This window comes from Cololabis saira, chromosome 17, assembly GCF_033807715.1.
Source record: "Cololabis saira isolate AMF1-May2022 chromosome 17, fColSai1.1, whole genome shotgun sequence".
Lineage (NCBI taxonomy): Eukaryota > Metazoa > Chordata > Actinopteri > Beloniformes > Belonidae > Cololabis > Cololabis saira.
In genome coordinates, this window is record NC_084603.1 from 26,355,621 (window position 1) to 26,370,550 (window position 14,930).

The 14,930-nt window shown below is 39.7% G+C and overlaps 1 protein-coding gene across 1 annotated transcript; it reads right to left on the reverse strand.

The window, feature by feature from the left end:
• Positions 1 to 2,990: 2,990 nt before the first annotated feature.
• On the reverse strand, positions 2,991 to 5,639 carry LOC133463720 (zinc finger protein 32-like). Its single transcript, XM_061745415.1, has 2 exons — positions 5,407 to 5,639; positions 2,991 to 4,507 (listed from the first exon to the last, which is right to left on the reverse strand). The coding sequence occupies exons 1-2, from the start codon at positions 5,597 to 5,599 to the stop codon at positions 3,540 to 3,542; spliced, it is 1,161 nt and encodes a 386-aa protein (XP_061601399.1). The 5' UTR covers positions 5,600 to 5,639; the 3' UTR covers positions 2,991 to 3,539.
• Between the last annotated feature and the right edge of the window lie 9,291 nt (positions 5,640 to 14,930).

Sequence of the window (14,930 nt, forward strand, 5' to 3'; positions counted from 1 at the left end):
GGAAAAACGCTATTTTACAAACCTGATTAACATATGGTTTAAACGACAAATCCTGATCGAAAACAACACCAAGGTTTCTCACAGTTGCACTGGAAGCCATCGCGACACCATCTAATCCCTTCCTAAGATGCTCTGGACCAAGAATGATAACCTCTGTTTTATCTGAATTTAGAAGCAAGAAATTTGGTCATTGCTCAGTGACCCTGATTTACAGCAGGCCCCCCTGCTGACGTGATAGCAGAGGCTTTCCATGTTTCGTTTTCTTTTCTCCCAAACCTCCAAGCTCTTCCTCGCCCTCTGTGAGCTACTAATGCTACATGCTCGTCAACACGGAGACGAGGAGAGCAGGGAAAAGAGCCGCTCTTCCCCAGGACCCCTTAACCATCCAGCTGTTCACCGAGGAACGCTGTTCTGCCACAGAGACAATCTCTCTCTGACCTTCCTCATCACAAGAGCAACATCCATGTCCTTCCGTTTCGTAAGGACTACACCTCATCTCCGGTTAGCGTGACCAGCATCAGCCGAGGAGCCATCCCGCCAGCTGTGCTCGTGAAAGCCCACTGGTTACCAAGAACCAATGAACGCATCCATTACCCACCCGAGCAGGCTGGCACGTATGGAATAACAGCTACCTTGAGACTGATCTTGCTGTTTAGTTATTATTTCCTGATAAAGTCAGGTGGTGCCCCATTTAGATTGATTCTTTTTGTTAAGTCATCTTCATTATTAATTATTAATAACTGTTGTAAGATATTTATTATTAATAACTCTAATAACTGAACAAGCCTTCCCTTTGTGGCACAACATTAGCTATAGAGTCCATGTAGAACAGTTATTAATATTTTAAACAATAAACTAAGATTAGCCTGGTCAAGAATGATGGAAATCAGTAAGTAAAGAGGTTTGAAATGGCTTATTTGAAGTATCGGTGTGAAACACATGAAGTCATCATGGCTACTCAAAGCATGTGTGGTTTCAAAATGACACAAGGGTGTTGCATTAAAAGGTTTATACTTTAAACAAAGAAAAAGAATAAAACAAGTTTTCTTATCCACAAAAATAACTGCATTGATGGACAGTTGTTTATGCTTTATTGCCACTGTGTTGTTGATGTTCAGCTGTTATGCACGAGTGCTCAAACGCCTGAGCCTAAACTGGTTTTTATATAAAGTTCACAAGCGGGACACTTTTCTTTAGGTTTAATTCACTTCAGATGTTCTCAGTGTGCCACATGACACACGTCCACAAATCGAGGCCACGTTGAAGATTAAACTACATACAAACAAAAATAACACATTTTTTCTTGAATCTACCACTGACATCAAGATCATGCTGATGTTGTTGCACTGAAGAAAAGAAATGTTTGAGAACTAAAGGTTAATGCAAGTTCCCAGAAATAAGCTTGATAAAGAAAAAAAAAACAAACAAGCCAAATCCCCTCAACTGATGTTTTTTCTAGTATTAAACCTTTCATGGGAGCAAATTTTGACTTGGTTCACGAGACCAGCCCTTGGTCACTTGTACAGAAACACTGAGCATTTTATTGTGACGGAATAATAAACAAATAAAAATACAAAATATTTGGCCATCAATATTTACTAGCAGAGTTTCTTCAACGTGTGTGCTTTCTTACCTGAAAGATTCAGTCATGTTATTGATCCATACATAGTCATGATTTGAAATCTTTTGACTCGTATGAAGCTAAATATACTGAAGTTGATTATCTCTTCTGTGAATCTCTAGCCAAAGTGCCAAACTGTGAAAGCAACGCAGGTGTCCTTGTATAGAAGATGTAAGAGGCACTTGTTGGTGAGACGATCAGATGATCCACCTAATCGCTCTGTATTTCAATTACTGGAGACAAAAGTGAAAGCACAAATACTCAAAAACAAAACATCTGAAGATGGCTTCAGTTAAGGTCAGGCTTAGCGTTACAAACAAAACAACCATAATCTTTGGTGACTGACATGAATCCCAGGCTGCACTTTCTTTTCTTGATGTCAACAGTGAACATAATCCCCCAAAACAGAACCAGAGGATTCAAGGGTTACGAAGCCCCCTGAATTAATCAAACTGCATAAAATGAAGCTGATACAAGTTGAAATATGTCCTGTTCCTCTCCAAACAACAAACTGAAGAGTAAATGCAACCTACCGACATTTTAAATCAGAAAAGAAACTTTTCACTAGTACACTAGTACCTACTCAGCCCGACTCGCCTCACCTTTGCACTTCTCCACTAGGGGTTTACCCGTGCCGGGTAGAGACTTTTTCTGTAACTACTCGCCGAGGTTGTAAGCGGCTGAGTCGGCTGTATCTGACGTCATCACACTACAGGCCACCGATTGGTCGGGGAGCGACGTTTGAATCAGGAAGTGGGAATAGCCGAAAGAGCGACTCGCAGCTTCTTCTCATTTTATTTGACAGGCAATGGCAGCGCAAAAGTCTGTTTCGTGATCCAACTCTGAGGTGTAGATGTTCATAAACCTGGCGGCTGAGGAGAGAATTAAAAAGGGATCTAGACGGGCGATAAGGAACTACAAGATCCACCAGGAGCTCTGTCACTTCATAGCTGCTCGCGGCTCCAGCTGACTTTTCAACAGCGCAGAGACAAAAAAAAAAAAAAAAGCGTTGTCGCTTGAAGCTTCTTTCACTCTAATTTTTTAACTTGATATCGAACACAAGTCACAAACCCAGCAGCACATACCGGTATATATCATCTACTCCATGTTCTACATCTTTAGTGTTGTCTTCTTCGTTTAGATCACACAATCAAATATGTCACAGCAGCTTCGCTCCAACTTCCTACTTCTCATCTGGGTATTGAAAATAAACGAGGGCGAGTCGAGTCGAGACAAGTCGCGCTGAGTTGTTACTAGTGTAAAGGCGCCATAAGTTTAGTTGAAACTAATCCAACATTTTACTCATTCTGTGAGAGAAAATTTGAGGAAAAAGCAAATATTGTGAGCAATGTTTCCCCAGCAAACCATAACAGTAGTAGTTTTGATAGTTGGTCTTACTTTTGATCATCAATCATGTTTGTGTTAGCTAGATTGTTAGTGCAGGTAGCACAAACTTTTCTCACCCAACAGAGTGAACCCACACTAGAAATGACCTCATTGACACCTCTATGATATTAAATATAGACTTCAGGATAACCAGCTAATCCTGGATTATTAGGTTCTGATTTCAGCCGTGTCCAATTCTCCACTTCTCAAGGACCACCTGCAGTTTTGTTCTGTTCATTACTTGTTTTTCTTCCCAAGTGTCCCACTATTTTACTAAAATATCCTTAGTTGTTTGAATTTGATGTCACATCTTATCTGTTGTAATGGACTCTCTTTTTTCCCTCAGAACTTACATACACCTTTTCTTAAAAAAAAAAAAAAAAAGTTAAATGCACCTATCATAAATATGACAAATTTATATAAAACAAAAAAGACACACAATAGCACTGACAATGCAATGTTCACATTCAGCAAGCTTTTTCACTTTTAAGTTATAACTTGAAACCATTTGCATCTATTAAAAAAGCTTCCATCAGTATTTCTTAGCGTGAGTCCCGAGGTGGTATTTGAGGTGTGTCCTCTGCAGGAACCCTCTGCCACAGATCTCACACCTGTGCGGCCTCTCTCCGGTGTGGCTTCTCATGTGCTTCCTCAGGTGTCCGCTGTGGGTGAAACCTTTGCAGCAGAAAGAGCAGCAGAAAGGCTTCTCGCCCGTGTGAATCCTCATGTGTATCTTTAAATCCCCTTTTCGGCTGCACTCTTTCCCACAAACGTGGCAGCGATGCAGTTTCACGCCGGCGTGGCCGGCCATGTGCTCAGTCAGAGCGGTCTTTGTGTTGCAGTGTTTCCCACACATGTGACAACATTTTGAGCTTTTGTGAGCTTTGAGGTGCAAATTGACGCTCTCGGTGGACTCAAAGGTTCTTCCACACACGGCGCATGTGACTCCAGCATCTTCTGAATGAAAGCAGAAAGCATGATTTACCAACTGATGAGTGGAGGAGAAAGATTCACCGCACAAGTAGCACTGATGCTGAGCTCCGGCAGCGTTAGGATCAGACAAGTCAGTGGATTCTTGGTAGATGATTAAGGACGTTTGTTCTGTTTGGTCTGAAATAAAACTTGCAGCAGGTTCTTCTGCATCATTGACGATTTCACTTTGTGAAGTTGCAGTTAAAGCAGGAGGTGAAGTGAAATGAACAGATTCAGCCTCCTGTGTCTCCTGAAACTCGTCAGTGGGTTCGCAGGTTTGTGTTTGAGGTTGCAACAGTGGTTTTGTATCGTCCTGATTATTATCCTCCCAGACATCAGATTGAGGTGGGTGTAACGTATATGTCCCTTCTCTTGTCTCTTCTTCCTCAGTAGTCCAGAATTCATTATCCTCCTCTTTAATGTGTCGAGGCTGAGGGTCTTCACGATGGACGCTGACGCTCTGCTCCTGCTCACTGGGACGCGACTCAGGAGGACTTTTGTCTTCGCAGACAGAAAACTGAGAGGTTTCTGGAAAAAGAGAAAGACAATCAAGTTTTCTTACTACTGCTAACTAGTTTTATACCCAAAGCAGTTGCTATGTTTCAAAACACTGTTAAAAAGAGTCCAGAATTATTAAGACCAGTTAGTGTTTACTTTTATCATTGATTGAAATGCAGATCACATTTGAAAGGGTGGAAACAGCAAAGCTTTTGTCATTTTAACTTCAAAAGTTATCTATTGTAATCCCTCATTGAGAACAAAAAAGGCACGTGTATAAAAAAGTAAATGTGGCTGGAAACTGCACCCATTCATGTACCCGCAGCTGAGGTGGAGCTTCCTACCTCTCTACCTCCTCCCTACCAACCTGCCTTCATTTGTTTGTGTGGGGATTCATTCATTCATTCATTCATTTGCCAGGTCAATTCCCAGCTCTGGGGAAAGAACCCTACAAATGTAATGCAAGCAATAATAAAGCAATGACAAAGAAAAAAACAGGAAAAACTCTGGGTTAAAAATTAAGTTCTGAACCAAAACCAATATTTAAGGATTTTTTCATACTTTCTATCAAACATAAACAACTAATCAACCTTCCTTCTGACTAAAAAACATATATGTAATTACTGAAATAAGTTGCAGAAATGTTATCAAAATATAACAATAACTATATAAGTAAAAAAGAGCAGAAGAAAAAGGTCATAATAACCCAATTTGAAGTCGCCCTTCAGATAAATAATGGAAAAGTTGTAGCACAAAGTTCAGTGGGAAGGCAGGACTAAACCAGATTAATGATCGGGTTTCCTAACTGCAGAAGCGTGTTAAATGCAGGTATTCGTGGAGGATGAACTAGAAATAAACACATGTGTCTGCAGGTTTCCTCACTAAAGCGGGTTAATGCAGGTATTGGTGCAGGATGAACAGAAACACACCTGTCTGCTGCTCCAGGAGACCTCGAAGTCGCTCGATCTCCTGCGCTGAAACAGAAGCTTCCTCCTCATATTTAACTATTGTTCTTTCAAAAACGTTAAATATTTCCTCCGCGGCAGCTTTCATTCGTTCATTCACGAAGGCCTTGAGGAGCTGAGGAAACATTTTAGCAGAAATGTCAAATATAAAGACCATAAATAAAAGACGTGTTTGTCTTGGAGCTACAGCAGCTTCTTCTTCTGGAGGCTAAACTGACGCTGTAAAACTAACCGTTGACGAGTGCTGCCCCCTGCTGGATCTGGTGACGATTACAATTATAGTCTCACCTGAAATACTTCTCAAGTTTCTTCAAATCTTTTTGTTTTTGTGGTATTTGTTGTAGGTATAACTAATATTTAAGATTTAATATCTGATTTAATTTCCACTCTCAGCAATGATGAATTAATTTATAATTAGTTCTTGTTTGTAATGTTATAGCTGCATAAAAACAGAAAAATAACAACAAAAGTTAATTAAATTAATAAAATGGTTTATGGATGGCAGAATTTTAATTAAAACATCATACATTTTTTTGGTTTTCTAATTTGTACAACAATATTGGTCTCTGACCTGCTGGGCTAAAAAAGGAATAACAATGATGAAACACATAATTTCTGCTTTTACAACTGAGTAGGCCTTTTTTTTCATGACATATAGGAATTGTGTGGAAATCTAATTTTTCATTTTCTTTTTTATTAGGAAAACAAAACAATGACAATTAAAGCTTCAAACAGTGCAAAAACAATGTGTGTCTTTGACAGGGATGTAACTTCTCTTTAGACTTTTTTTAAGGAGGGTAGAATGATTAAAAACACAATCACAATCCAGCCACTCTAGTTTCATTTTATATGAGTTGTTTTGTGGGAAATTACGGAAGCGCAGTGCTGCCCCCACAGAAACTACACGTTATAACGTGATACTGATTTTTATTTTTTTTTTCTGTGGTTTCTGGGGTGGCAGCACTACGCTTCCGTAGGGAATGACTTCACATGAGAGCTGGAGTTAACAGTACTGACTGATAGAGCCGTGTTTGTCTGACTATTTTCACACAGGAAGGCTCCCTGTGAAAATGACTTGTGATGTTTGTTACTGTGAGGCTGACTCATGACCCACTATTCCCACAGATCCCACTGTTCCCTCATTCCCTACTTCCCCCACTGGTCCCACTGGTCCCACGGAGCCTGTGGCTTCCTGTTGTCAACCCAGACCATCAAGCTTAGCTCCAAACAGATGAAAGGACAGTTGTGATGTTGAGTAGTGAACTGAAAAACAATCTCAAATCTGTAGAAAGTAGGAATATATAATTATGGCTATTCCAGATACATGAATAAAGGCTTTAATTTTAATGTGTTTTTGTTTTTTTTATTTTAATTTTTTTAAACTTTAGTCCCAGTGATGTTGCTTTGGCTTAGTAACATACATCAACTAGTGATGCAACCTGGACACATCATCAGTGATGTTACCTGGGGTCATTGAGTGTTTCGGGTCATTTCAACGTCATACACTCTCTTCCAGGCGACCCAGCCGGGGGTGATCAATCCCCCAGCTTGTGTCCAGGTAGCGCTACCCTACCCACGGATCTCCTCTCCTGATCCACAGCCAACGTGAGGCAACCTCTGCTGCCTCTGTGGCCTCCTTGATGGCCCATCTCTTACTGGCCCCGGTGATGCCCAGCATACTGTAGGCCCTGCAGAGGGACTGGCCTGCGAACCCTCTGCATCCCACATCAATGGGCTCACATCTTGCTCGCCACCCGTTGAGCCGACACTCCTCTACCAGAGCCTGGTATTTAGCCCTCTTCCTCTCATTGGCCTCCTCGATGCGGTCTTCTCAAGGGACCGTTAGCTCCAGGAGCACGACCTGCTTGGAGGTTGCTGAGGTCAGCACCACATCTGGCCTTAGTGATGTTATGGCCACGTTGTCCGGGCACTTTAATTGTTTCCCCAAATCAACCTTCAGCTCCCAGTCTTGTGCCATTGATAGCAGGCCAGAGGAGGAGGTCCTGGCAACAGCTGGTGGTTCTTCTCCAGCTCTGATGAAGGAGATGGCCTTCTTCTCTGGGCGGAGGCGCTTGCAGTGGGCAATTCCGCTGCAGATGGTGTTTGCTATAGCCTTCAAGACCTGGTCATGACGCCAGCGGTAGCGCCCCTCACTCAGGCCTCTTGGACAGCAGCTCAAGATGTGCTCCAAGGTCCCTCTCTTCTGGCACAGAGCGCAAGCTGGTGACTCCACCACATTTCTTGGAAGATTGCTGAAGAAGTAACCTGTCTCCATGTATGGACCATACACTGAGATTAATTTGTATTTTTCCACCCTGATGCAGATGAACCAGTCTTTGATCGTCTTCAGATATTTCCATCATGTAAAACATGAATCATGTCAGCAGATACTTCACAGCATCAAACATTAAATGTCAAACTGTCTTTTAACAATCAAAGTAACTCTAAAGCAGACCACAAAAACAAAAATCAATAATTGGAGTCCAGAGGTGCAAACGTTTGACTCCATCGCAGTGAACGTTGTTTTACAGAAACATGAGAAATAATATTAATTTGTGTGTTTTCAGCTTAAAGAATATTTTTTTCTGTTATTGTAAAATAAAGACCCTAGGATTTAGTGGAAAATGACAACAGAAAACAGACGGTAAAAACTCCTGATGCTTTTAGTGGTTAATATTATCTAAATATTCATACTTTTTAATGGATAGAGTTTCAAATACAAACACAACCATCCTCGAATATGTTGTAACTTTATCATCTCGTCACAAACAAACACGACTACACAGACTTTATTTTGTTTCCTCACATTAACACAAGATGATATAATGTTATTGTTATAATGCATTTATCTATTTCACATAAAGCTACAACGGGAAATCACTGAACAATGTTTTTCATGTTTGACATGATTATTGAACGATTTTGTAAAAACATATTTGTGCTGCAAGAAGTTTGAAAGGTCAAACTTTACTTTCCACCAAATATTAATCATAATTCCAAGAAACAAGAAGAAACTAAATTTTTCATGTTTCACTTCCCGTTAGTGTTCCATCATGACACCATGTTTTCAAATTCCTATAATGTACGTACAGTGCCTTGCGAAAGTATTTGGCCCCCTTGAACTTTGTGACCTTTTGCCACATTTTAGGCTTCAAACATAAAGATATAAAACTGCAATTTGTTGTGAAGAAACAACAACAAGTGGGATACAATCATGAAGTGGAATGAAATGTATTGGATATTTCAAACTTTTTTAACAAATAAAAAACTGAAAAAGTGGCCGTGCAAAATTATTCAGCCCCTTTACTTTCAGTGCAGCAAAATCTGTCCAGAAGTTCAGTGAGGATCTCTGAATGATCCAGTGTTGACCTAAATGACTAATGATGATAAATGGAATCCACCAGTGTGTAATCACGTCTCCGTCTAAATGCACCTGCACCATGATTGTCTCAGAGGTCCGTTTAAAGCGCAGAGAGCATCATGAAGAACAAGGAACACACCAGGCAGGTCCGAGATACTGTTATGGAGAAGTTTAAAGCTGGATTTGGATACAAAAAGATTTCCCAAGCTTTAAACATCCCAAGGAGCCCTGTGCAAGCGATAATATTGAAATGGAAGGAGTATCAGACCACTGCAAATCTACCAAGACCTGGCCGTCCCTCTACACTTTCAGCTCATACAAGGAGAAGACTGATCAGAGATGCAGCCAAGAGGCCCGTGATCACTCTGGATGAACTGCAGAGGTCAGAGGTCACCTACAGCTGAGGTGGGAGACTCTGTCCATACCACAACAATCAGTCGTATACTGCACAATTCTAGCCTTTATGGAAGAGTGGCAAGAAGACAGCCATTTCTTAAAGATATCCATACAAAGTATCGTTTAAAGTTTGCCACAAGCCACCTGGGAGACACACCAAACATGTGGAAGAAGGTGCTCTGGTCAGATGAGACCAAAATCGAACTTTTTGGCAACAATGCAAGACGTTATGTTTGGCGTAAAAGCAACACAGCTCATCACCCTCAATACACCATCCCCACTGTCAAACATGGTGATGGCAGCATCATGGTTTGGGCCTGCTTTTCTTCAGCAGGGACAGGGAAGATGGTTAACATTGATGGGAAGAAGGATGGAGCCAAATACAGGACCATTCTGGAAGAAAACCTGATGGAGTCTGCAAAAGACCTGAGACTGGGATGGAGATTTGTCTTCCAACAAGACAATGATCCAAAACATAAAGCAAAATCTACAATGGAATGGTTCACAAAAAACATATCCAGGTGTTAGAATGGCCAAGTCAAAGTCCAGACCTGAATCCAATGGAGAATTTGTGGAAAGAACTGAAAACTGCTGTTCACAAACGCTCTCCATCCAACCTCACTGAGCTCGAGCTGTTTTGCAAGGAGGAATGGGCAAAAAATTCAGTCTCTCGATGTGCAAAACTGATAGAGAAAAACCCCAAGCGACTTACAGCTGTAATGGCAGCAAAAGGTGGCGCTTCAAAGTATTAACTTAAGGGGGGTGAATAATTTTGCAAACCCAATTTTTCAGTTTTTTATTTGTTAAAAATGTTTGAAATATCCAATAAATTCCGTTCCACTTCATGATTGTGTCCCACTTGTTGTTGATTCTTCACAAAAAATTACAGTTTTATATCTTTATGTTTGAAGCCTGAAATGTAGCAAAAGGTCACAAAGTTCAAGGGGGCCAAATACCTTCGCAAGGCACTGTATGTACAATCTGTACTCAAATACACATTCACAGTTGGATGCACAACATCCATCCATCCATCCATCCATTCATCCATCCATCCATCCATCCATCCATCCATCCATCCATCCATCCATCCATCCATCCATCCATCCATCCATCCATCCATCCATCCATCCATCCATCCATCCATCCATCCATGTCTTATTCTTTACACATATTTACTGTACTTTTTTTTAGTTTTTGGGAAAATGAAACAAACTAACAAAATATAAGTATGAAAAGAGATATTATTTAAGACTTTAAAATAGATAATAATATTTTGACTGTATAATTTGGCAAAACATTTATTATGATCATCATCAACAGGCCATCAGAGGGGAAAAAGTACCATATTTTGTCAGTAAATCAGTTTGTCTTCTTTGAAGGTGGCACATTGATAAGAGCCTTGTGTCTGCATGTTGACCAGGTCATTTGGTGATTTTAACATGTTACTATTTTCAGATTTCAATTACAATTCATGTTTGTTTATTTTTTATTTATCTTAATATACTATGAAATAAAAAGGCTAAAGTTTTTTATGGTGGGAGGGGCCACGTTCATTACACATACTAATTTGTTTCTCAACAAAGACTCAACAAAGGTTACTATGACAGGTTACCATTCTGACATTCTACTGATGTCATATGCAGTATAAATACAGAGGGATTCTACATATCTTGTACCTTCAAGACACTGCTTGCATTACTTGAGTATCTCAGCTGAACACGACGATCGACAACTTTGAAAAACAACTCAGTGGAAAAATCGATTCCCTTCTAGCCGAGTTTATTGCTGAAATGGCTTCAAGACAACATCAAAGAATGAGACAGGGATTTGCGAGCACTTGTACCAAAAATGCTCAATCCCACACCTCAGATGACTTCAGCAAACTCCAAGAAAAATATGAAGAGAGTCAAAGGAGAATTGATTTCCTGAACAAGTACAATGTAAGTCTTAGAAAAGTCGCTGGAGATTTGGAAGACAAAGCAAAAAAAATGCACGTGCTCAACAATTAGCTGCTCTCAGATACATCTGATGTCAGTGATCTGAGAAACCAAATCCAGCAGTTGGACGAGGACAAGAAAATGCTCCAACAGAGAAACAAGGAGCCAAGCATCCAAACGTCCAAGAGTCCAAACATAAGATGGACGTTCAGGAAAGGTATGAACAGAGGAGGTTGAGGTTAGCACAGAAGAACATGGCAGAAAAACTGAAAAAAGAAAGGAAACTCCTGGCAGAGAAGGAGGAAGAGCTAGCTCATGAGAAAAGTTTACTGGAAGAGAAGAAAAGAGAGAGTGAAAAAGTGAAAATAGAAAATGAGAAGGAGAAGATGGATATGAAAGAGCAGAAGAAAAGACTGCAAAGAGAGGAGATGAAAAGGCCAGGAGAGAACATGAAATGGAAAAGGAAGAGTTGCAAGCAGAAAAGATTGTTTTGGAAGAGAAAAGAGAAGAAGTGCAATATTTGTTGCACAATCTCGATCTGGATAAAGCTGAGATGAATAAAATTAAGGTGCAAGAGATGGAAAGAGACGAACAACTGCGGACTGAGCAGAAAAGGCTGCAGGAGGAGGGAAACCTTTTAATGGAAGAGAGAAAAGACCTGGAAATGGGTTGGAAGAAACTGGAGCTGGAAAAAGCTCAAATCTGTGATATCAGACAGAAAATGGAAGAAGAGCATAAAGAGCTTCAGATGGAGAAGGGAAACCTGCTGCAGCAGTTCCTTCATCTAGATGAGGAAAAGAAACAAGCTAAAGAATGTAAGAAAACCTTGGAAGCTGAGACACTAACGGAGCAATCCAAGGTGAGAGTGGAGGAAATGAAACAAGAGCTCCAACTGGAAAAGATAGAAAATTTGAGAGAACAAGATGAAAATGATACAAATGGAGGAGAGGGAGATCCAGACTGAAAAACAGATGGATGAATCCCAAGAACTTGTCATGAAAAAGAAGAAACACTTCTTTTCAAGGTCTTTAAGAGCAAAAAGGCAAATGACAAGAAGCAAGAAGGAAAGGTTGAGGAGGAGATGAATTACATTGAGGACAAACATGACAATGAGAAGAAAGAGAAATATGATCAAATTCTGAAACTAAAGGAAAGACAGGAGAACAAAGAGATAGAAAAGACAGTGAAGAAGAGGAGTTTGATCCGCTGGATCCATAAGAAGTCCAGCAGTGAGAAGGCTGAGGAAGCTCCTGGTAACCAGCAGTTCTTCCTCACATCACGCTTCTCTGCAACATCACTTTCCCCTTTATTTTGTATTTGTTTATTTTATTTTTTTAATTATTTTTTTATTTTTTAACACCCATAAGTCAATGTACATAAAGAGAATAAATGATAAATGAAAAACATTGTATCTGATGGTGTTGCTAGAGAACCTCCTGCGGTTCATCAGTATAAGAAGTGTCCAACAAATCATTAAAACCTGGAATTGTGTAATTTAATAAAACCATTAATCTATTAAGCTAATCAAAAAGAAAAAAAGTCTTCAGATTTCTGGGGACTAGATTGATGGACAGGCTACATAGTTTGATGGATAGATGTCGGGAAATGTGTGCAATTTTAATAACCACCACATGAGGGAGACAAATGACTGAAAATGGGAATTAAAGTGAGCAGTGTGAGCGCATACTGTATATAGTAGTCTTCTATGACTTCAAACTCAATGAATCAATGAATCAATCAAACTTTATTCATATAGCAGTTTTCTAACAATAAAATGCAGCACAAAGTGCTTAACAGCTAAAAGAAAATCAATCCCACCTATCCACCCACCCCCTCTCCCCACCAACCCTAATCCCTATCAATGATAAAACACAAAGACTAAAAGAATGATAACTTGGAAACATTGCTGAGTACAGAAGAGCCAGTAAGGGAACACTATCATACTATCACAGGGAACCATACTGCATGGTAGGAGGCCACAACCACCCCAGGCAGGATAGAGTGTCAAACACCAGCTCCGTAGGATGGATGGATGGATGGATGGATGGATGGATGGATGGATGGATGGATGGATGGATGGATGGATGGATGGATGGATGGATGGATGGATGGATGGATGGATGGATGGATGGATGGATGGATGGATGGATGGATGGATGGATGGATGGATGGATGGACCACCACAACACAACATCCAAGACAAGGCAAGAGCCGGAGACAACAGCCCTCCCAATGCAGGGGACTCCCACTGAGGAAACACTGGAGTTAAACAATAAAAACTATGAAAAATATACAAAATAAAAAAGGGAAATGAATACATGTATAAAGATAAGCAAATAATAGATCAAAAATGAAAAATATGAATTACCTGCAACAATTATAATTCTTGTCATTTTTCATTCAAACACTATTCTAAAAACATCTTTTCTTCAATATCCCAGATTTGTAATTTATTTATGTTTATTGAATGTGTATTTTTTTTTTACTGATTATTTTTACAATGTAGTACTGAGAAAATATCTGCGTCTGCGTCATTCATTGAAGCGTCTGCAATGATATAACAAAGGGTTTATGGTCATATTAGTGTTGGACTGGTGGGTTGAATTTAAAAATAAATGTAAAAATATAAGCCTGACCTTTCTTGTGAGCAGGAAAGCTTGAATAAAAACCTCATGTGACTGATGTTATTTACCCCTGGCACGAGTTACATCAGCTCCTTCAGTAGGCCTGTTTGATTGTTTAGTCATATGCTGGAATAGTTTTGCATGTAGTCCTCAGACAGGCCATATATGATGGAAATGATCATAGTTAACATGTGGTGTTACATTGGCATGTGAGTTCATTCTGATTGGAGCATCAGTGTAGTTTGGCGTTCGTCGACTCATGTCTATCCGTGGTGTTACTCTTACAGTAGTTGGTTGCTTGTCTTACATTTATTTGTAATATGAGTGTTGAGCATGTACTTCAGCAATACGTTCATGTAAATCTATGGTCTTTATAACCAGAGTAGATTTCCCTTTTTTTACCGTAAAATGTGGGAGGAGGGGGCACTGCAAGTGTGGTCACCAGTACTCGATTTGAGGGGGGATGAGGGGGGATGGCATCCCCCCCTGAAATAAAAACGGTCAAAATCATCCCCCCTGTAAAACTGCCATCCCTCCTTTCCATCCCTTATGTCATTTCATCAATGAATGTGGTTTTACTGCTATTTCAACATTTAGAGTCATCACCAGAAAAATAACACCAGAAAAATAACTTATTTGACAATTTTCACCTGTTTCAAGTACATTTTAACTTTAAATAAGTAAAAAAATCTGCCAGTGGGACAATATTTATCTTCTTATTACAAGCAAAAAAATCTTGTTCCACTGGCAGATTTTTCTACTTATTTCAAGTGAAAATCTACTTGAAACAGGTGAAAATTGTTGTTTTTTTTTTCCAGTGATGAGTCTTGTTTTAAGTGTAATAAGATCTTTTTACTAAACTGAGACATTTTAACTAGAAATAAGACAAATATTCTTGTTAAGATTGAGTTTTTGCAGTGATCCATTTTACTTATCCTGTGAAGGACAGAGTCATATTGATAAGTTCAGAAAACTGTTTTTTATTGTTGTGTTTTGATGTATTTGATGTAAGCCCAGTGGATATTTAAAGCTTACAGAAGGCTGCATTTAACTGCTGCTATGTCATTCCTGCAGTGTTTCTGCAGGTGTTTTGGTCAGTGCTATTATTTGTAATATATTATATCATTTGTAATCAGCATAAATTATCTGTCCCCATATGATAAAATCCAC